The 21,970-nt window shown below is 57.8% G+C and overlaps 3 protein-coding genes across 10 annotated transcripts; 2 read left to right on the top strand and 1 right to left on the bottom strand.

Annotated features, from left to right (window-relative positions):
* Positions 1-2,220: 2,220 nt before the first annotated feature.
* AK2 (adenylate kinase 2) lies at positions 2,221-9,299 on the bottom strand. 3 transcript variants are annotated; one of them, XM_069035882.1, is made up of 7 exons: positions 9,149-9,297; positions 8,581-8,706; positions 6,656-6,766; positions 6,459-6,553; positions 5,805-5,877; positions 5,033-5,228; positions 2,221-3,041 (listed from the first exon to the last, which is right to left on the bottom strand). In XM_069035882.1, exons 1-7 carry the CDS (start codon positions 9,260-9,262, stop codon positions 3,034-3,036), a joined length of 723 nt encoding a protein of 240 aa, XP_068891983.1. In that variant the 5' UTR covers positions 9,263-9,297; the 3' UTR covers positions 2,221-3,033. The 3 variants fall into 3 exon arrangements, with proteins under 3 accessions (XP_068891983.1, XP_068891984.1, XP_068891982.1); XM_069035883.1 differs by lacking the exon at positions 2,221-3,041 and adding an exon at positions 3,097-4,309 and having other exon boundaries at positions 9,149-9,299; XM_069035881.1 differs by lacking the exon at positions 2,221-3,041 and having other exon boundaries at positions 4,820-5,228; positions 9,149-9,298.
* A 159-nt stretch (positions 9,300-9,458) lies between these two features.
* AZIN2 (antizyme inhibitor 2) lies at positions 9,459-17,585 on the top strand. 6 transcript variants are annotated; one of them, XM_069036121.1, is made up of 12 exons: positions 9,459-9,716; positions 10,628-10,698; positions 11,279-11,392; positions 12,465-12,639; positions 12,715-12,888; positions 13,563-13,735; positions 14,147-14,278; positions 14,573-14,738; positions 14,835-14,997; positions 15,070-15,182; positions 15,817-16,031; positions 17,121-17,585. In XM_069036121.1, exons 4-12 carry the CDS (start codon positions 12,541-12,543, stop codon positions 17,260-17,262), a joined length of 1,377 nt encoding a protein of 458 aa, XP_068892222.1. In that variant the 5' UTR covers positions 9,459-9,716; positions 10,628-10,698; positions 11,279-11,392; positions 12,465-12,540; the 3' UTR covers positions 17,263-17,585. The 6 variants fall into 6 exon arrangements, with proteins under 6 accessions (XP_068892222.1, XP_068892218.1, XP_068892220.1 ...); XM_069036117.1 differs by having other exon boundaries at positions 14,835-15,182; XM_069036119.1 differs by having other exon boundaries at positions 9,459-9,661; positions 14,835-15,182.
* A 1,728-nt stretch (positions 17,586-19,313) lies between these two features.
* Positions 19,314-20,570, top strand: NDUFS5 (NADH:ubiquinone oxidoreductase subunit S5). The gene is made up of 2 exons (XM_069036180.1): positions 19,314-19,647; positions 20,348-20,570. The coding sequence occupies exons 1-2, from the start codon at positions 19,432-19,434 to the stop codon at positions 20,444-20,446; spliced, it is 315 nt and encodes a 104-aa protein (XP_068892281.1). The 5' UTR covers positions 19,314-19,431; the 3' UTR covers positions 20,447-20,570.
* The last annotated feature ends 1,400 nt before the right edge of the window (positions 20,571-21,970 follow it).

The raw sequence follows: 21,970 nt of genomic DNA on the forward strand, positions 1-21,970 counted from the left end.
CCCCGCTCTCCCTTCCCCACTCCCCTTCCCTCTGCGCCACCTCCCCGCGTGATGTCAGCGCAGCCCGGCCCCCGCAGCCTCCCCAGCGCACCCTCCACGCCACGCAGCCGCCCATCGCATCCCGCTGCTGCTGCTGCTTCCCTGCCCAGCGTTGCCACAGCGACAGGAGGGGAATCCCATCCTCTGGTCCTCCACCTCCCAGGGCCTCGCTTGGTATCACCCACTGCAGCTCGTCCTAAAGAGGCCGCGGGAGGGACAGGGCGACAGCGGCAGGGGACAGCAGCAGGGATCGGCCAGTGGTGGCCTTGTGGCTCAACATACCTGGGAGGGAAGGGAGAGCAGAGGCAGCCAGGGGAAGCAGGCTCAGAGCGAACAGGCTCTCACCCCACCCGCAGCAGTTCCTCCCGTGTCCCCTGAGCTCTTCCCACCTTCCCACTCCCTCCATTCCTCGCTCCCAGGCAGTTCTTTGTTCCCCAGCCCCACGTGCTCGCTCGTTCGGGGCTGTGCACATGAGCACCGCCATGGCACTAAGTCCCCACAGACATCTCTGCAGTGGCTTCTCCTCACCCCCACATCAAGGTCAGAGATCAGGTTATTGATCAGAAACTTAAGACCAGCTCTAAACCAGACCATCGGGAGTCAGTGGGCTCATCACCACTAACCACAAAGCCACAGGGAAAGGTTTTCCTGCAATCCCTGTCGCCGATGGTTTCATTGGGAAGGGAGAAGGGCAGATAGATTTTTAGGACTGCAGCACATTTTTAATGGAAAGAGATGGCCCAGGGCTTTCATCCCTCCCCCCATTCAAGATGCTGTTTCTTTTCAGCAGAAATATTGCTGCATTAGAGAACAGGTCACTTCCTCTATCAGTGAGAATTCAGTGTCCTATTTGATGCTGGTCCTTGTGCTATAAATAGGAAATTTCCCCTTTTATAGTTGCTGAATAATTGTGTGTATGAAATATGAACACAGTTTTCAAAAGAGTGCCTGATAAGCAGCTTGCTGGAACGAAATGGTTGAGCAGAAGGAATTTACAGCACCTGCAGAGCATCGTGTGCTGTGGAAAACATTCAAGGTCAGCCTGAGAGAAACAGGTCACAGCACAGATCCAACTCCAGAGGATCCAGGCTTGAGCTCACAGCTTCCCCACAGCAGCCTCCCCACAGCTCCCCAGCAATCCATTTCATGCTCCACACTCGGGTAAGGATCAAACAGAGGCAGCCCAGCTCAGAGGAGCCAAGACTCCTCCATCCCACAGACCAGAAAGCCAGGAGGAGCAGGCAGAACAGGTTTTCAAAACAACAGCAGGCAAGGAGCAGAGGACACAATCCCAGACAAGGAGGAAGAACATAGTTTAACATCCAGCATCAAAAGGAACAAGGGAAGAACACCACAAAGGCCAGAGAGGCACAGGAATGGTAATGGGAGGTACAGAGAGGTAATGAAAACACCTGAGCACAGAGACAGAATGGCGGAGGAGCAGGAGAGCCCAATTATGATGGAAAACCTGTAATTTCTGCAGGAAATGGGTACACACAACCCAACCCTTCCTGGTGCTGGGCCACGGTGCCTGAACACAAGCAGGGCTGCAAGAACTGTGGGTAAACAACAACCCTCCATCAGTCCATCAGGAATAGCCTCCTCTGGGGTACCTCAGAGGGTCAGGGTCCCTGTGGAGGCAGGAGAAGGGGAGGCCAGGAAATGCTCTTGTTCCCTGTGTTAGGACAGGTTTTTCCCTGTGAATTTAGAGAGAGGGAGGGACGCCACAAGGTATGAAAGGCAGAAAGCAAACGAGCAGAAGCAGAAGACACAATAATGTGGCTTCCAGTTGCTGCAGGAGGAGAGAAGGAAATAACATCAGCTCCTCCACACACTGGAGATGCAAAGGGAGGAGGAAAAAAAGGGATTACATCAGTTAAAATACTGCAAGGAGCTCTGGACAGAAAGGATACACAGGGGCTTGGTGCTTTCAGCCTCACGCACGAAGAAACAGGAGAGAGAACCAGCAAAAAGCACAATTGCTATGGTGATCTAAAGCATTGGACACACTCAGCAAGGAGAAGAGATAAAAGGAATTACAAGCCACATTTCCAGCTGCACAGAACATCCTTGAGATAGGATCAGGCCCCAGGATCCACCCAGCTCAATTGTTAGTTGATGCTGTCATCTGCCTCCTCATCCTCCACGCTGTCTGCAGGTCAAAGAGGACACAGCACCAGATACAAATGTAAAGGGGTTATTTTATTACCGATTCAGAGGTTAGACAAGGCACCATTTGATCTAAAAAGAAATGCAAAAAAACCCAAACCCAATTAAGTGTTATTTTTGCAAGCAATTAAGAAAGTCTCTTTTGCATTTCTTCAGCATTGTGTGAATTCCAGCTTGGTCACGATCACAGAAAAGCCACCCTGTTCCCAAGTAAGGCAGGTTTGGACTAGAGCCACGGCCCCTCTGTTCAGCAGCAGAGAATCCTTGAGAAGTCTCTATGCCAGGGTTTAGGAATGCAGCAGAACAAGAAAAACAAAACTTCCAGGAAAAGACCATGGAGTCTCTTTTTCCTTTCCATTTCAGACACGATGAATCATTTGTTCCTTCTGGTCCTCGCTGATAGGAAGCAACTTTAGGAAAAAATCACAGCAAACCTTTCAGCGGCCTCAGAGTACCAAGAGCCCATGAGACAAGCCCTGAAAGTCCTGGAGAAGCCTGGAATAGCTCCTAGCCCTACCCTCTGACAGGTCAAGGACCTGCAGCTGATCAATGAGAGGCATTTCCCCTCTCCACAATTGTTTTGCCTCCACAAACATGATTTCTACGGAGAAGTCTGTCTCCTCTTCACAATGATTCTGCCAAATAAGAAATCTGACCAAAACCCAACCAAATCAGCCCCCCAACCCCTTGTTTACCACCTCCTTCCCCCCCTCCCATCAATCATGCCCCCCCTCCCAGCCACCCTCCCTGCACCCAGGGAAGGGCTGCAATGGGTGATGTAGCAGAGTGTGCAGCGTTTGGTGGTGTCTCATCTGCTTGATGGAGTCACTCAGCTGGAATAAATGGGAACAGAGAGAAAAAAAAAACATTTAGGGAAAAACAAACAAACAAAATTAAGCATGGTTTATGGCAAAAAAAAAAAAAAAAAGGCTGGTGAGCTGGATGTGAAGTGAGCACAAGGGAGGAAAGGCATGGAGAGTGGGGGAACATCTTGCTCTTGCTGTAGAGTAAAACCTTGACCAAATCCAGGAATGCCAACTGGCTGGGAACCCTTCATAGAGTTTAGGGGGCTGCAGCTCTCCCTTTGACTCTCTCAAGATAAAAGCTGCTTCCACACGACTTCTTTAGTCACCAAGGTGCCGGGGCAGCTGTAACCCACACTTTCCCACTCCCTGGACCATACCAGCCCCATCCTAAATCCTGACCTCCCAGCACGCCAACTCCAGGTGCTGGGGCTGCCAGAGACAGAGCAAGGCCCATCTGGGACTCCCAGGGGACCACAGGCTGCTGGCAAAACCAGCCCTGTTTACTGTCAAAGCCTTTCTCCTCAGTCATGTGCTTTCTAGAGCAACAAGTCAACTGCTTTTGGTTCCCAGTGTTATTTCCAGTTTGCTGGAAGGGAAAATGTTCTGTCCCTGGAAAGGATGTGAGAGGACAGAGAGGGGATTGTGAGACAGAAGAGAAATTATCAAGGAAAAGAGCAAGGGATTCCTGAGGATTAAACATCTGCTCTGGCCACAGAGCCCACAGCAGCTCAGTGCACAGGATGGAGCGGGCCATCCCGAGAGAGACAGAGGAGGATACTCAGTAACACTCAATCACTAAACACACATGGAATGCGAAAGGACAAAGTTTCATCTGGGCCAATCCATATTTACAGCAAGGTCCTCTAGGAAGGGCTGGAATCCCTCATGGCCAAAGGTCAGTGCCAGCCCTGCAGTGTCACCACACAGCAGCGCAATGCCCCGCAAAGGCCGAGGCACTAAGCACACACAGCGTCCTCAAACACAGCCTGACGGAGCTGCTGGATTTGCTCAAGAAACAGGAACATTTCCATGAGCTCATAACGAAGGTCGTTAGCTCAAGGGCACATGGAGCCAGTGGTTAATAACGCTGTCTCTCGAGCCTTGAGAAATCATTTGTTTTGCAATAAGGCTTTATTATATTTAGACTTTGGGATCAGGAGAAGCTCAACACATCTTCCTCTCCTTGGTCAAAACCAAGACAAGAGTGAAGAGATAAAACCCAAATCCTTTTCTGATCCTCAGGACATCCCAACCTGCCACACAGTAACCGTCAGACTCTGACCACAGATGTCACACTAAAAAGAGCAAGAAGCATCTCACTAATTTGCTATAAATCCCACAAATAAATAAAGGTTGAAACCTCCCACCCCCTCTTTCTGCCCCACCAAGTGCCAGCAGAACAGGAAGACAGGCTGTGCTCCCAAGTAACCTGCCACCCCACAGGGAATAAAACACACACAAGGAGAACACGTTGTCACCCAGCCCCGAGCCAGGCTGCCCCTCCCTGGCTGCTCCCACAGCAACACACACAGAGCAACGCCACGTTTCAATCCTGCAGCTTCACATCTCCTCTGAAATCCTTCCCCCCCCATCCCCAACCTTCTCCTAGGCCCCTGTGGGGTAGCCAGGAGGAGCTGGAAGTACAGTTCTTTCCAGGGAGGTGCATCTCTAGGATGAAACAAAGGCTTTGTGGCCCGAAGGAGCGCAGAGCCCATTTTGGGCAGCTGGAGCCTGGGCTCGCTGCGGCCTCTAGAGGCCAAAATCCCAACATCCACACACAGACTTGACGTTCACATAGAGCGAGATAGAGACCGTTAACAGCTCGTTTAATTACAGAATTAGCACAGCCCTGCCTTGGGCTGCACCACCTCGTGCCTTCCCCTTCTACTCTGCTCAGCTCTTCACCCTCCTTGACCCCAGAGAGACAGAGACAGAAGAAAGAGAGAGGGGCGGGGGGAAAAAAAAAGGAGAGCCCCGTTCTGGGACAGAGCCCTAAATGAACATAACCAGGTCTTTACATGTTGCTTTCGTGAAGGCTGCCAGGATGCTGGCAAACACCACGTCGGGAGACTGGGAGGCATCCACGGCCGTATGGATCCCTCGCTTGCTGTAGTAGGACACCAGGGGGGAGGTCTGGGTGTGATAGGCCTTCAGCCGCGTTTTCAGGGCCGTTTCGTTATCGTCCGAGCGGCGGATCAGGGGCTCTCCAGTGACCTGGGAGAAGCAAGGGGACAGTCTCCAGCGGGCTGCAGCCTGGGATGCTCCCCACTTCTCTCCCTGCTCCCCTCCTCCAAGGCGGAGCTGCAGAGGAGACCCCAGGTCTGCGGGGGAGACGGAGCCAACCCGGGGCAGCCAGAACAAGTCCCAGAGCAGTCACTGAAGAGAGAAGGGCTCAGCACCGCGGTCTTTTCCCCCACACCCCACTCTGCTTGCTAAAAGGAGCCTCAAGAGCAGGCGCCAGCTACAGCTGCTCCTCAGGATGGAAAGCAGTCACAACCCACCGCAACTTGAGCTGTGGACAGAGTCCAACAAGTTCTGAGGCTGGCAGAGCCTGGGCCAGCTCTGCAGAACGGCCATGCCCTTCATCCATCCATCCATCCATCCATCCCTCCAGGCCTTGCTCCCTGCAGTGCCGTCGGCTCAGGCTGCCCAAGCAGTTCCCCACGCTCCCCAGAAAGCCAGGACAAGAAGGTACAAGAGAAGGAAAGAAATGAGTTTTTCCAGGGAGAGACTGCAAAGCATCAGCTAAACCCAAAGCAAGGTAAGCTGCGGCCTTGGGAGCTCACATACATCGTCCTTCATGTGCTCTTTCGGGGGTCTGAACTCCTCGTGATACGAGCGGCCACTCGCTGGGTGAATCAGCCTGAGACAGAAAAGAAGTGTCAGCAAAGCAGCCCGGTCAGGACAAGGTCTCCTGAACCTGCCACTCATCAGCACAGAAACATCTGCCACAGCAACACCATCAGCCTTTCACTTGTAAGAAAATTCTCTCCAGTTATTTCTGTACCAAGGGCCTCTTCAGTTTGGAAAAGCAGCTGTGCTGGGAGGTGGAGAAGGGGAGTTTTACTTCCTGCTCTGCTGAGAAAGGGGTCTGGACAACAAGAACACAAGAGAACACACTCCTGACCCTGCAGGAAGTTTGCTGGTGCCCAAATGTATTCAGCATCCTGTGTAAGGCAGCAATAATAGCTTTGGAGGAGGAGGAACTTAAAGGGTGAGCTGAGATTTTCTACAGAAATCCCTAATTTGTAGGGCAAGGAAGGGGCTCTGCTCAAGGCTGGCCCAGGCATGGGGGAAGAGGCGAGGGATCAGGGCAGAAATAGAGACCAGCACCACAGCCAGCCCTAAGCACCATGAGGGTGACCTGGGATCTGAAATTAGGATGCTGTTCCCTAGACTAGGAAACCCCAGCCCGTGCACTGAGCATCGGGAGGGAAGGATTACCGTCCAGTGATCCTCCGGATCAGCAAGGAGTCAGGAATGCTGAACTCAATGACGGAGTCGAGCTTCTCTCTCCTTTTCTCCAGGAGCTCATCCAGCTGCAACAGCAAACACCCACCTCAGAGGGGCTGAGGGAGCAGGGACCCCTGGTTTTGAGGGAAGGAGGTGCTGGAGCAGCCCCCGAGCAGGGGCCCACGTACCATCTCTGCCTGTTTCACCGTGCGGGGGAAGCCGTCCAGGAGGAACCCGTTCTTGCAGGGAGGGGAGTCCAGGTTGTTCTCAATCAGCTCCACCACCATCTCATCGCTCACCTGCAGAGGGGAGACAGGTGTGTGGTCAGCAGGACACCCTGAATTTACACACAGCAGCTGCCCTTGTGCACAGGGTGGGATTTTTGGAGGTTGTCCTGCGCAAGGCCAAGGGTTGGGCTCGGTAATTCTTGTGCGTCCCTTCTAACTCAGGATATTCTGTGATGCCATGATTCATGGCAATGCTCAGGCTGCCTGTTCAGACCTGCCCACATCAGGGAAACACTCCCTGCAACACCAGGACATGGGCAGTGCCACATTTCACTCCAGGGACACTCCAGCCCGTGCAGGGACTTGGAGCAGCACTGTAACCTCACTGTTACAAAGGCTGCTGTATCGCAAGGAACGCTGTCAGCTCAAACTCCTCAGATTGTTATTTTTTTTTTAAACCAAATCACAATACAAAATATCGACATAACCTTGATTTCCTGTTACTTTGTACCTTCACCCACACATCCCCCTTGGGAGGCAGGCCCGGGCAGGAAGGGCAGAGCAGCCGAGTTGCTCATTGACTCCCATAAACCTCGTGTGAAGGTAAAGGCCCAATAGTTGCTGACAAGCTCTGGCTTCACTGGGTAGTTTTTTCCCATCTAACAATCTCAGCATACCGCTGGGATTAGTGCCTTTTCCACACTGCAGCACTCACAGGTGATGCAGCCCCAAGGAAGGCTGTTTATTTGGGAGCAGCTCTCCTCAGCAGCGCTGCTTTCTCCAGCACACACAGCTGGGACCCAGCAGGATTGGGGACCAGGCTGTCACAACACACAAACAACAGCCCTGCAGGCAGAGGGGGTAAGCAAAAAGTCACGTCTGTGACTTCCTGATTACACCCTTCGGAGAAAAGAGATCCTGAGCATAATGCCCACCCCGAAATGCTGCCGTGCTCCCAGCTGAGTTATCACAGAGCTGCGGGATGTACCTGAGGAGCAGCCTGGAGCTGGCTGCCACACGCACACACGTGGCAGATACCACCAGCCTGGCCTGATAACGTCCCTATCTTTCATAACCAGCTGGGTATTGCAGGCTCGGTGTTGCAATGAGCTCTGAGCAGAAGTGAGATAAGGCTGCTCTCCCCATCTGGGGCCTGCAGATTCTCCCCGGGGTGTTACGAGCCCATGGCGGCCGCAGTGATGCCCGAGATCTGCCCCACATTGGGGCAAGTCACTGCAATTTATGGTCCCTCAAGTTTCCCTGAGATATTTCAGTCGTTTGGGTGAGATAATTAGACCCTCAGAAAATGAATGTCAGAGATTCTAACTCGTGTTTCTTGGGGATCCAAAGTGTCTCTCGCACACAGCAGCTGCTGTAACTACCACAGCAACGCCTTTAAGTCTCTTTTCACCTTACAGTTACAGGTGACTCGAGCTTATGCAAGAGCTGGGATGCAGATGAACCCTGTGAAGTGATACCTAGAGTTCAGGTATCACATGAAGAGAGACGGGCCGCAAAACAGGGCTGTAACATCCTGCAGCTCCAAGGATACACTGTCACCTCAGTGTTCAGGAGCCAGAAAATTGCCAGCCAGACCACACCCCCTAAAAGATAAAAACAACCCAGGGCCACAGGCTGCTGGTAAGCAAATAGTAATTTTGAAGAGGAAGGATGTTTTTATAGCATGCTTCTCCTGCAGGGTGATACAAGGAAAGCCCCAACCCCATCCCTACCTTCACCCTGCAATCTGCCTTCACCCTGCAATCTGCCTTCCTACCCTAATTAGTTTTGCCACGGAGAATTCTAATTAGGAGGTGGATTTTGTCTGCTCTCATTCCACGTGCTGCCAGCCCGTCTCCCTTCCCAGCACATTCCCCGCGACCCACCAGCTTCCCCGCATCCATCGTCTCCTTGAGCCGCTTGCCCAGCTCGGAGCCCGAGGCCACCATGGCCCGCAGCATGTCGCCGGTAGCCAGGTGGCACACGCAGTAGGTCTCGGCCAGCTTCGGGGCCTGCGGAGGAGGACAGAGGTGAGACCGGACCTCGGAGGCTGAGGATCCCCGCCCCGGTGGGGCCTCGTCCCCGCCTCGCGGCAGCGGGACAGTCGGTGACCGGCCAGCACGTGGCAGGGCCCGGCACAGAGCCCCGGCGCTCAGCGAGCAGGGCCAGGCACCGGCTCCCCGCGGCCGGCCCTAGTCCGGGACAAAGGCATCCGGGACAAAGAGCCCCGCCGAGCGGGCCCCCTGGAGGCAGGACACGACCGAGCCCCCGGCGGAGGGGAGGCCCGCGGCCGCACGAACACACCGCGCACCCCGATCCCTCGGCGGGGAACGGGAGGCCGGACGGCCGCGTCCCTCCTCGCGGGGGTCACACGCCGGGCGCCGGGCGTGGGGAAAGGCCGGGCGGGACGGTGCCGCCGGCCGCTCTCGGCACAGTCCCCCGCATCCCCCTCACCTGCGTGCCCTTGCCGGCGCCGGGCGGGCCCAGCAGCACGGCGCGGATGCCGTGCCGGATCCCCGCGGCCGGGACCTGCCCGCGGCCGCCCCCGGCCTGCGCGCTCGGAGCCATGGCCGCCGCCGACTGCGCGCCCGGCCCGCGCCTCGTGGGCGGGGCCACCGCCGGGTGGGCGGGGTTATGCAGATGAGGATGGTTGGTATGCAAATGAGAGGTAGGGTTTTACAGCGACTGGGCGGGGTTACGGCGGAAGTGGGCGGGGCTAAGGCGCGGTGGGCGGGGCTTCGCGGCGCCACGTGGGGCGCTCGGGGCCGCCGCGCTCGGGCCGGGCTGTCCCCAAATTCTGGGGGCCGTGAGGCCGCACCTCGAGTGCTGCGGCCGGTTCTGCGCCGCTCGGTTCAAGAAGGACATTGAGCTGCTGGAATGTGTCCAGAGAAGGGCGACGGAGCTGGAGGACAAGGCTGATGAGGAGCGGCTGAGGGAGCTGGGGTGGTTGAGCCAGGAGAAAAGGAGGTTCAGGGGTGTCCTTATCACTCTCTACATCTGCCTGAAAGGAGTTTGGAGCCAGGTGGGGGTAGGGCTTGTCTCCCGGGCGACTAGTGACAGGACAAGAGGACGCAGTCTTAAGCTACGCAGGAGGAGGTTTAGGTTGGATTTATTCACAGGAGGGGTGATTAGACATTGGAACGGGCTGCCCAGGGAGGTGGTGGAGTCACCATCCCTGGAAGTGTTAAGGAAAGACTGGATGTGGCACTTAGGGCCGTGGTCCAGTTGTGGTGTTCGGTCACAGTTGGACTTCGTGATCGCAGAGATCTTTTCCAGCCTAATCGATTCTGTGATTCTGAGCTGTGCTGGCCCTGGCGCTGCCTGGGATGGGCTCAGTGCCCCGCTCCGCGTGAGCTGTGCATCACAGCACTGCCCAGCACATCCAGGAGGGACTGGCACTGCAGGGCTCTGCCTCTCTCTGTTCTCCCGGCCTCTCTGCATGGCCCCCACATCTTACACAGCACAGTCCAGTGCTGGTGATAGGCCAGAGCACCAGGAAAACAGGCCAGGATCTCACAGCAGACAAGAGCTTCCTTGGCCCTGGTTGCCAGGAGAGTCTGTGGCAAAGCCAAGAGCACAGTGTTGGATACAGAAACCCAGGATAAGTTGGTCCTTCTCACTCCCCCCCTCAGTGGGGGCAGCTAGCCCTCCCCAGACAGAACATTGGCTCCTCAGCAACACCAGAGAGAGACCTCCAAATTTAGCAAGAAGAATTAAAAAAATCCCTGCTGAGCCCGTCCTGTGTGTGGGACGGAGCAGTGGCACCATTTCCAAGCGCATGAAAGCAGCAAAGACAGGTCTTGCAGACCAGACAGAGCATCTGCATGGATGGCAGGGCTGGATCTGCTGCTGGGGCACCCCCCAAAACCAGCAGCAGCTCAGCAAGGGCAGCATCAGTCCCTGACATCTTCCCCACTCCCTCCCCCTCTCCAGGGTCCCAGCCAAACACCACTCAGCCTTTAATCTGCAGGAAGCCTGGTTTCCCTGGCAGCAGCATTTCCGATGTATTTTGGGCTCTCTTCCCCGCGAGGGTCCCCGTGCTCAGGATGCGCAGCCGCGGGAAGCAGGGCCGGGCTGCCAGGCTGGGGACGAGCTGCCGGCACGGCGGGGACCCGGTGAGAGCCCGGGGTGACTGCTGGGGGCAGCCCCAGCCCTGGCAGAGGGTGGGCGAGGAGGGGGAGCGTTCTCCAAAAAGGATGAAGGATGCTCGGAGGCGGCTCAGCCAATGGGGTGGCCGGATTTGGTTGTCATGGTTACGGTTGGGAGGCAGAGCAGGGAGGCAGTGCTGGCAGAGAAGGGGTGCAGAGCTCCCTCATCCTCTGCAGGGGCTCGGGGCAGGCAGGGAGCTGGGGCAGGACAAGCAGCCGGCCCCGGGGCCGGTTCATTCTCTTGGGAGACCCATGGCAGAATCTGTTTAAATGCTTTCTGAGGTGAGGGGGCTCTGGGGGGGCTGTGGGGGAGCTGTTTTGCCTGGCACAGTGAGGAGGGAGCTGTAGAGTGCCTGTGGTTGCTGGATTTGGGGATGGGGGTGGAGGGCATCGGGCTGTGAGTGCCTCTCTCAGCCCCTGCACTGCTTCTGCCCAGAGACCCCGGACCCCCAGGCACAGCTACACCTCGGGCTGCTGCGGGAGCTCGGCGTTCCTCGGGGAGCCCCCCTGACAGCGCACCAGGACCCCTGGGAGGGACAGCTGGACGGTGGTAAGGAAGGGGTGTCCGAGGCTGGGGCACATATTCCAACAGGAATGATCCCTTTCATCCCTTCTGTGCCCGACCAGGGTGGGCTGGGTGCTGTTTGGTGAAGGGTAGAGCTGGAGGAATTGCTCTTTTTTCCTGAATTTGAAGCTCTAAGAGCTTCAAAACATGTTTTTTCACCTCATTCCCCGTCTCTGGAATTCGCTGGTGGTGCTTGCTCAATGCATTACAACACCCTGCTGCTCCGGGGTCGGCGTGGTCTTTCTCCCAGTGCCCCCCTGGAATGCTGTCAGGAGGTCTGTGTGGGGAGGAGGTGGTGGGCAGCTCTGAGAAACAAAACCTCTGCCTCCTGCTCACTTCAAATCAGAGAGACTGTGCTCCTGGAAGAGCCCTGCGGCTAGACCTGGATTATTGGAGTGGAAATGTTCCCTGCTAGCTCATCAGCTCCCTGGGTTATGGGACAGGCTGGATCCGGGGCAGGAGATTGTTAAAGCTAAGGGTGTGAGCTCAAAGGTAAAGATCTTCTAGGATGAGCCAGAAAACTCTGTGCTGCTCAACTGTCCCCTTGTTCCACACCCTGTGTCGTGGGAGAGCCGTGAAAGAGGACCCACAGCACGGATCCAGGCTGTCCTGGGGTGGTGTCAGCGAGTAGCCTGTGCTGGGGTTTTCTGCTGGGAAAGTGTGTCCACGAGACTTCAGCTTTTGGGAATCCATAAGGGATGTTTGCCCCATTGAGCACTCAGCAGATCCAGCTGCATTCCAGAGCGTGAAGGGGCCTGTCCTGGCCTCTAAAGGCACCTCTCCTCTTTGTGGTGCAGTTGGCTTTGTTGTTCGCTGTGCTGGTGCCTGCTGATGGAGACAAGGCTGCTGTGTGCCAAAACAGAGCTCTGAACTGCAGAGAAATGTGTCTCCTCCCCCGGAGGAGATGCTGTAACCCACAGCAGGGCTCTGCTGAGGCGCTGGTTTGGAGCAGAGCAGCACAGAGCTCTACCCAGGGGCACCCCTGGCTGCAGGCTGGGTGGTCCCCGCTGATGGAGCTTCTGGACCCTTCCTCTAATATTCCCTTTTCTTTTCCCAGTGTGTCTCATCCTTAGAATCCATCCCCTACTCCAGGAGGCTTTAAACGAGCACCATCACACCCTGACCATCACACCATGAACGGGTACCTGAACGAATCCCATTTCCTGATGGTGGAGGAAGGCTTCACCACCAGAGACCTCCTGGAGAACCTCCTGGGGGAGCTGTGCCAAGAGGTGAGGGCTGAGGCTCTGCTGCTGCCTTTGGAAAAGGCACTGCTGGAGCTGCTGCTCACTCCAGCTGTCCCCTAGAGCGACCAGCAGGCCTTCTTCGTGGCAGACCTTGGGGACATCGTCAAGAAACACCTGCGTTTCCTGAAGGCCTTGCCCCGAGTGCAGCCCTATTTCCCAGTAAAATGCAACGGCAGCGAAGGGGTGATTCGGCTGCTGGCAGAGCTGGGGGCAGGATTCGCCTGTGCCAACAAGGTAGGGCTGTGGGAGGACAGCTCCAGGGGAAATGTTTGTGGGCGAGTGGCAGAGCTCACCCTCCTTTCCTAAGTCTCTGCTCTAGGCGATATTTACAGGGGCAGGAGTCTCCCTCTGCTGTCAGAACCCTCCTGACACAGCCCAGGAATCCTTGTCCTCTCTGTGTTGTTCCCTTTGGCCGACATTCCTGTCCCTGGCTGGTGGCACAGCACATCCCTGGGGTGCCACTGCCACAGCTGTCCAACTCTCGGTGTCCTTAGGGCTGAGCCTAAAGCTCTTTGCTCCCTCCTGCTTTTCATTTGCAACAGCCAGATTTCCAGGGAGAAGCCAAGATTAAGTCACTTTTATGTAATTAAATAGGACGTGTTTCCAGGGGGAGAAAGTGCAGGAGTTGTCACAGCTCAGACCAGGGGTCAGCCCCAGGCCTGCTCACCCCACTTGTTTCCTCTCCCGTTCTTGTGGTGTTTTTAAACACCTTGCCACAACCTGTCCACGCCAGGACAAAGTCCACTGTGATCCCTCTGAGCTCTGCTCGCTTTTCCCTGGAAAAGCCCAGGCTGCAACGCTGGCTGTTTGCCCTCCTCAGCGCTGCAAGCTGGCCAAGACCCAGAGCTGGTGGTTGGTCCAGACCCAGGTCCTGGGGACCTGCTGCACGTGTCCCCTTCTCCCTGCAGGCAGAGATCAGCCGGGTTCAAGGCATTGGGGTCCCAGCTGAGAGGATCTTCTACAGCAGCCCCTGCAAGCAGGTCGCCCACATCAGGTACGCGGCCACCCACGGGGTCAGGCTGATGGCCTTCGACAACGAGGTGGAGCTGAGCAAGGTGGCCAGGAGCCACCCCCGTGCCAGGTGGGTGTCTGGCAGTGCCACTGGAGTGGGAGCTGGAGAAGGGGATGGCCAGGGGGCTGTGGGGTGCAAGAGGAGGCTGTAGAAGGCGGGTGTCAGTCTCTTCTCCTGGGTGATAGGATAAGAGGAAACAGCCTCAAGCTGTGCCAGGGGAGGTTTACATTGAATATGGGGAAAAATCTGATCGTGAAAGGGTGGTCAGGCAGTGGAGCAGGCTGCCCAGGTGGAACCAACATCTCTGGAAGCATTCAAAAAACTCGTAGATGTGGTGCTCGGGGAAGTGGTTTAGTGCTGGACTTAAGAGTTGGGGTTAATATTTGGACTCAGTGGTCTTTGAGGGCTTTCCCAGCCCTCAAAGGCTTTTCCTTTCATGATTCTGTGATTCCAAGACAACAGTGTGGCTTTGTTGTGCAGGATGTTGTTGGGGATCACTGCTGACTCCATCCCTTCTGCCCACCCGAGCATGACCTTCGGGACCACGCTGAAATCCTGCCGGCACCTGCTGGAGACGGCGAAGGAGCAGGCGGTGGAGGTTGTTGGCATCAGGTACAGCACGTGGGCCTTCCTCTGTAGGGTGCTCAGCCCCCCTGGATCGGCATCTGGAGAGCTCTGCCCTACTGGAACAATGCAGTGCTCCAGCTGCTCTGCTTAGGAGTGAGGTGAAGGCAGGGGTTTGCTGTTGGGATGAGCTTGTTGGCACCAAATTGGGGCAGGTTTGACCCTGAGAAAGGCTCTGTGGGTCTGGTTTGGGATGGTGTATGGGAAGCTGCCCCCAGTGCTGTGTTCCCTCTGCTCTCTGGGGACGATCAAACCCTGCTGAAACGGGGTCTGTGCCCTCAGCTTCCACCTCGGCAGCCGTGGCCTGGAGCCCCAGACCTTCACCCAGGCCATGGCCACAGCGCAGCTGGTGTTTGACGTGGCCACAGAGCTGGGATTCCGGATGCACCTCCTGGACATCGGGGGCGGCTTCCCCGGCGCCGAGGACACCAGAGCCCCGCTCGAAGAGGTACAAACCTGCCCGAGGCTGGAGGCTCTCCCCAGCTCTGGCTCCCTGCAGAGCTCCGAGCTAACCAAGGGGACGCTGCTTTTCCTTCCCACACAGATCTCTGCCGTGATAAACTCCGCCCTGGATCTGTACTTCCCCGAGGGCTGTGGGGTGGACGTGGTTGCCAGGCCTGGGCGCTACTATGTCACCTCAGCCTTCACCTTGGCTGTCAGCATCACTGCCTTGGAGGAGATCCCCATGGAGCAGCCTGGCTCTGACGGTAGGTGTGACAGCGGGATGTGTCCCCCCGTGTCCCCAAGCCCCCCTGAGCCCTGTCCCTGCTCCGCTGCAGAGGAAGAGTGTGGCAGCAGGAAGAGCCTCGTGTATCACCTCAGCGACGGCATCTACGGCGCCTTCAGCTGCCTCCTGTTCGACAGCCCCTGCCCCAGGCCTCGGCTGCACAAGGTGAGGGGCTCACCTACCTTGGGGACAGCCCAGGATGTCCCTCACGTTGGCTGGCATCCCATGCCACAGGGGAGCAGAGCATGGGCACGCTGTAGCCGGTCCGTGGGCTGCCGGGGTTGAACTTTGGGGTGTCACTGTGACACTGGGACAGCCTCATCCTTGTGTCTGCTGCATGATTTTGTGTTAGAAGCTGCACGGGACGAGGAGCCCGGATCCCAGCGGGGGGAGAGAGCGAGACAATCCAAACCAATATGGTTGATAAACGAACTCCCTTTATTAGCAGTCTAAAGGCACTTATCTAGTATCCCTAGAGCTTGTTAGCTCCTAAGTGGCTTCAAGCTTATCAAGACACATTTCTATTTCTACATAATTGAACCTACATTGGCAAGTCTCCACAGTCTTGTTACAATCAAAAGAATTTTGTGCTCACCTCCCTTGTTTCACTCCCGGACAGCACAGCTGCAAGTTCTTCACTCCCTGTTTTTTCTCAGGCTGATTGTTTCCCTTCCCACAGGGACTTTCCCATGGAAAGTGTCTCTCACACACACAAGCCTAAAAACTTCCAGCCCTATTGCTTGCACAGTTCTTTTATTGATCCCAATAATTCTATTCCCCAACAATTTTCACCTGCCAGAGACCCTGCCCGGAGCACCCCTGGCACAGCAGCAGCCTGCGGGGCCCTCCGGGGCACGGCGAGGATCGCATCGCTGACGGGCTGCAGCTGCCCCAGCTGCACGTGGGGGACTGGCTGGTTTTTGGGAACATGGGAGCCTACACCATCACAACACCGTCCCTGCTCACGGGGTGTCCCCAGCCGCAGGTCACCTACGCCATGTCCCGCATGGCCTGGTAAGAGAAGGGTAGGGTGAGAGAGGGCAGGGCTGGATCCTGGGAGAGGTGCTGGCTTCTCCTCCACCTGGGCTCTTGGCCCGAGGGAGGGGGTGAAATCTGAATCGCAGAACCTGGAAATTCAGGGTAAAATCATGGCCTCAGAGGCAAAAATCCTACTTTTTTAATATTCTCAAGCTTGAGCCGGTTTTTTCGCTGGAGAAGCCACAGGCAGCTCACCTCTGGCTGTTCTGGGGGATAGGAGAGCCACAGGCAGCTCACCTCTGGCTGCTGTTCTGGGGGATAGGAGAGCCACAGTCAGCTCACCTCTGGCTGTTCTGGGGGATAGGAGAGCCACAGTCAGCTCACCTCTGGCTGTTCTGGGGGACACAAGAGCCACAGGCAGCTCACCTCTGGCTGTTCTGGGGGATAGGAGAGCCACAGGCAGCTCACCTCTGGCTGTTCTGAGGGACATGAGAGCCACAGTCAGCTCACCTCTGGCTGTTCTGGGGGATAGGAGAGCCACAGGCAGCTCACCTCTGGCTGTTCTGAGGGACATGAGAGCCACAGTCAGCTCACCTCTGGCTGTTCTGGGGGATAGGAGAGCCACAGGCAGCTCACCTCTGGCTGTTCTGGGGGACACAAGAGCCACAGGCAGCTCACCTCTGGCTGTTCTGGGGGACACAAGAGCCACAGGCAGCTCACCTCTGGCTGTTCTGGGGGATAGGAGAGCCACAGGCAGCCCACCTCTGGCTGTTCTGGGGGACACAAGAGCCACAGGCAGCTCACCTCTGGCTGTTCTGGGGGACACAAGAGCCACAGGCAGCTCACCTCTGGCTGTTCTGGGGGATAGGAGAGCCACAGGCAGCTCACCTCTGGCTGCTGTTCTGGGGGACACGAGAGCCACAGGCAGCTCACCTCTGGCTGCTGTTCTGAGGGACACGAGAACCACAGGCAGCTCACCTCTGGCTGTTCTGGGGGACATGAGAGCCACAGGCAGCTCACCTCTGGCTGTTGTTCTGGGGGACACGAAAGCCCTGGATTGTCCCCTTCCCATTCCCAGGGGGCTGCTCCTTCCCCTGGCTCCCCCTCAGGTGTCTCCATTTGCAGGAAAGCCATCCAGCTCTTCCAGGAAAAGCCACCCCAGACAGAAGACGACCGTGAGAGCCTCTGCACCCCTCTGTCCTGCGGCTGGGAGATGGCAGAGACGCTTTGTGTCACCCCTGTCTTCGCTCCTGCCGGCATCATCTGAGCACTGCTGGGGAAGGAGCCACGCTGGGAGAGGTCCTGTGGTGGTACTGGCAGGGGAAATGTCCCATAATTGCATCAGGGTGGGAAAAATCCCTCGGCAGCACCGGGGGAAAAGGTGCCACAGTGGTACTGGAGGGATAAAGATCCTACAGCAATGCCACGGTGGGAAATATCCCATGGCAGTACCAGAAGGGAGAGGTCCTGTGGTGGTGCCAGAGGGGGAGAGGATCCCATGGCAGCGCCAGGGAGGGGGAAGGTGCCATCCTGCCTCTGGCATCGCCCCTCTCCGCTCTCACGGACTTGGAAGTAAATCCTGCTCCATAAATCCTGCTCCTCCAGCTCGTGCAGTGTGCGTGCGCCTTCCGAAGGGGTTTGGCAGGTTTGGGCTCTGGTTTTAAGAGTGATGGTGGTAATTGCTAGCCCAGCGTTGGCTTCAGGGGTCGGGTGAGGAAGCCCCCGGCTCTTCCTCCCCGCCCTGCGCCCGAGGTGGTGCAGAATCCCCCTGCAATCAGCAGTTAATGAGGCTTTGCTCGTTAGGGAAGGCAGGGCCATTCGCCCAAACCTTGGGTGCTGTTCAGGCATCCAGAGGGACCCCTGGGATTTTGGGAGGGGATGGAAATAGGGGATGGGTTTAGGTTTTGTGGGAGGAAAACCCAGGCCTTGTGGCATCTCCCTGGCTCCTCGTCAGCCCTCACAAAGGCTCCTGCCCTGGGTGCAGCCCCTGTGACAGCCTGAAGGCCAGGGACTGGGAGAACTGGGGGCCACTGGGAGAACGGGGAGGGGGACACTGAGAGAACTGGGAGGCACTGGGAGGACCCTGGCTCATGGGAATGGGATGCACTAGGAGCAATGGGGCACTGGGGGATACTGGGTGACGCTGAGGTGGAGGCACCGGGAGCACTGGGGGCGTGCGTTGGTCAGATCACCCTTAATGTCCGGATTTGGGGACTCAGAGCACTGGAAGGACTCTGGGATGAGTATACTGGGAGCACTGGGAGAACACTGGGGCACTGGGAGGACACTGGGAGGGACACTGGGGGGACACTGGGGGGACACTGGGAGGACACTGGGGGGACATTGGGAGCACTGGGGGACACTGGGGGGACACTGGGGGGACACTGGGAGCACTGGGAGGACACGGGGAGCACTGGGGGACACTGGGGGGACACTGGGAGGACACTGGGGCACTGGGGGGACACTTGGAGGACACTGGGGGACACTGGGGGGACACTGGGAGGGCACTGGGAGGACACTGGGGCACTGGGGGGACACTTGGAAAACACTGGGGGGACACTGGAGGGGCACTGGGGGGACACTGGGAGGACACTGGGGGGACACTGGGAGCACTGGGGGACACTGGGGGGACACTGGGGGGACACTGGGAGCACTGGGAGGACACTGGGAGGGACACTGGGGGGACACTGGGGGGCACTGGGGGACACTGGGAGGACAGTGGGAGCACTGGGAGCACTGGGGGACACTGGGGCGAGACTGGGAGGACACTGGGGGGACACTGGGAGGGCACTGGGAGGACACTGGGAGGGTACTGGGGGGGCACTGGGGGGACACTGGAGGGGCACTGGGAGGACACTGGGGCACTGGGGGGACACTTGGAAAACACTGGGGGGACACTGGAGGGGCACTGGGGGGACACTGGGGGGCACTGGGGGGCACTGGGTGGATACTGGGAGGACACTGGGAGCACTGGGAGGACACTGGGGCGATACTGGGGGGACACTGGGAGCACTGGGAGGACACTGGGAGGACACTGGGGGGCACTGGGGGGGACACTGGGGCACTGGGGGGACACTGGGAGGACACTGGGAGCACTGGGGGGACACTGGGAGGACACTGGGAGGACATTGGGAGCACTGGGAGCACTGGGAGCACCGGGAGAGCCTCGAGCGCCGCGGCCGCCAGGGGGCGCTGGGGCGCGGCGTTCCGCGAGTCCTCCGCTCCGCCAGGGGCGCTACAGCGCAGGCGGGGCCGCTCGTGGCGCTCCTCTCCCTGGCTCCGCCCAGCCGCAAAGCGCGGCGCGGTGCCGCGACGGCGGTTGCGCTTGACGGCGGGCGCGTCGCGAAAGGCCGGTGAAGGACGGCGGCGGGGCCGTGAGGGGGGGGCGGCGGTGTCGGCGGCGCGACAGCGGCCGTGTCGCGACAGGCGCGCAGCCATGCCGTTCTGGGGCCTGCAGAAGCAGCTGGGCATCGATGTGGACAGCTGGCTGCTGCGGCAGAGCATGCCGCAGCCGCACCGCCAGGCCGCGGCCTGCCACGCCTTCGAGCGCGAGTGGGTGGAGTGCGGGCACGGGCTGGGCCAGACCCGCGCCCGCCGCGAGTGTCAGCTCGAGTACGAGGATTTCATGGAGTGCATGAAGCGCACCAAGCTGGTGGGTGAGCGGGGGGGCGGGGGGCACCGCGGGGACACGGGGGGCGCGGGGGTCTGGAGGGTCCTGACCAAGGGGGGGGCACCAGGTCCGGGCTGAGGGGGCTCCGGGTGCTGGGTCAGGCTGGGGAGAGGGTGCAGAGGGTCCTGGGGAAGGTCTGGGGGCTCCAGCCCAGGGTGGGAGCGCTGCCTGGTCGTTCTCAGTGTGAGGAAGGGGTCTGGCCCCGCAGCAGCCGCTTCCCCGAGGGCTGCAGTGGCTGCAGGAGCCCGGAGAAGCTGTGGCTGCCCCATTCCTGCAAGTGTTCCATGCCAGGTTGGAGCAGCCTGGTTGGTGGAAGGTGTCCCTGCCCATGGGGGTGGGGCTGGATGGGATTTTAGTTCCCTCCCAACCAAACCATTCCGTGTTTTGGGTCAGCCGGGCAGCACGGAGCAGACCTTTCTCCCCCTGCCCCCAGCCCTTCTCCAGCAGCATCCGCATCCGGGACAAAATCCTGGTCAGAAAATTGGGCTGGAAACCCAAATCTCGTCAGTACAGAACGTGTTACAACCTCCTGGAAGCCTCAAAGTCTTTGAGAGGAGCCTCAAACTGGAGTGAGGAGCCCCAGGGCAGGCTTAGTGTGGGTTCCACATCTATGGGGCTGCCAGGACCTGCCTTGGGGACCTCCTGAGGGATCCCTGAGACCCCCCCCCTGTGTCCCTGCCAGGCTAAACGGCTCCGGACCATCCTGGAGCAGCGGGACAAGATGATCAAAGAAGGGAAGTACACACCCCCCCACATGGACAAGGACAAGCCCAGGCTGTGATTCCCACTGGAATTCCTCTTGGAAGAAGCTCCACAGGGCACGGGGCAGGGGCTGTGCTGTGGCTGAAGGGGAACCCACCTCAGCTCGGGCATTGCTGGGGCAGTAAATATCCCTTTGGAATGTCTCCTTGGCTCTGTCTTGTCTTTTCTGGGGGGAAAAACCAGCTCGTTTCCACACGGATTCGGAGTGGAAGTGGATGGATTCGGGATCTCTCGTGCCTTTTCGGTGTGTGGGAGGCAGACTTCCTCACTGGGGGCTTTGAAATCCCGTGTGCCAGCGGGATCCTTGGAGTCCCTGGCATGGCCATGGGGTTTGGCCCTCCCAAGGAGAGTTTTTCCTTCCATTTCCTCCAAATCCTCTCCGTTTTGGAGCAGCACTGAAGCAGGTGAGTCCCTGGAAGTGGAGAGTGGCCAGCTCTGTGCTTTAATCCCTGTTTTTGATCCTGGTGCTGGTGGAGTTAATGCTGGATCTTTCATGCAGGTGGAGCCTGTGAGATTCCTGATCCCGGCGAATCCCCCTGCTGGGATGACAAAGGCTGAGCCCAGCGTTGCCTCTGGGAGCAGGGATGTGACAGGAGGGACATTCCAGGCTCTCCTGGCTGGGACCCCTGCCCTGCCTGCTCCTGAGACACAGGATCTCTCCTGGAGAAGAGTCTCATGGAGCCCTGACTCCTGGGATGGCTGTGCCCTTGGATACGAGGGATCATAGCTGGGTGCTGTGGTTTTGGGGCTCTGAGCCATCCCAGGGTGTCCAGGGCAGGGATCTGAACCAGCAGAGCTCCGTTGTTTCCCCTTTGAACAAAGTGCCCTGGAAGAAGCACTTCCCTGGATTTCACTTCTCTCAGGAAGGGTTTGACCTTTTCCTGAGATTGCTGCTGCTCCTCATCCCTCAGCTCCCCCCAAACCAGCCTTCCCAAGCACTACCCGGAGGTTTCTCCCTTCCCCCAAGCCCAGATGGATCCTCTGCTCCAGCCCAGATGGATTCCCTGCGCTCCGGCTGACTCACGGCCGGGGCTGGAGCCACCATTCTCCCTGGCAGGGGCAGGCACTGGGGGAGGGTGGCACTGGAGAGCTCCAAATTCCCGGTCTGGGTTCAAATCCATGACCCAGGACTGGCTCTTCCCTGTGTCTGCCTTTGTTTGGCACTGCTGATCCGCTGTGTTGTCTCTATTTTAGATCATTCCAGAAATGATGTCCTTTTTAAGAATCGTTTTTCCATCAATTTTTATATTTTTCTCCTGTTTCCTGCCCATGGCAGCAGTAATTGACCCAAGAGCCCATCCTGGCTGGATCCTGGTGTGATTCCTGGCTGTCCTTGCAGTAAATGATGGGAGGCTGATAATCTTCAGGGGTTCTGTTGGGTGCTTTAAATATGAGAACTCTGGTGGTGATGAGCTTGAGCAGAGGAAAACCAACGTCAGGATATCGGTGCTCGATGGCTCTCAGCATTCCAGCTGTAAAAGTGGGCAAGGGGGAGCTCTGAGGAGGGAAACACAGGGAAAATACGGGAGCCACATGAGGAAAT

Source organism: Aphelocoma coerulescens, chromosome 23 (assembly GCF_041296385.1).
Source record: "Aphelocoma coerulescens isolate FSJ_1873_10779 chromosome 23, UR_Acoe_1.0, whole genome shotgun sequence".
Lineage (NCBI taxonomy): Eukaryota > Metazoa > Chordata > Aves > Passeriformes > Corvidae > Aphelocoma > Aphelocoma coerulescens.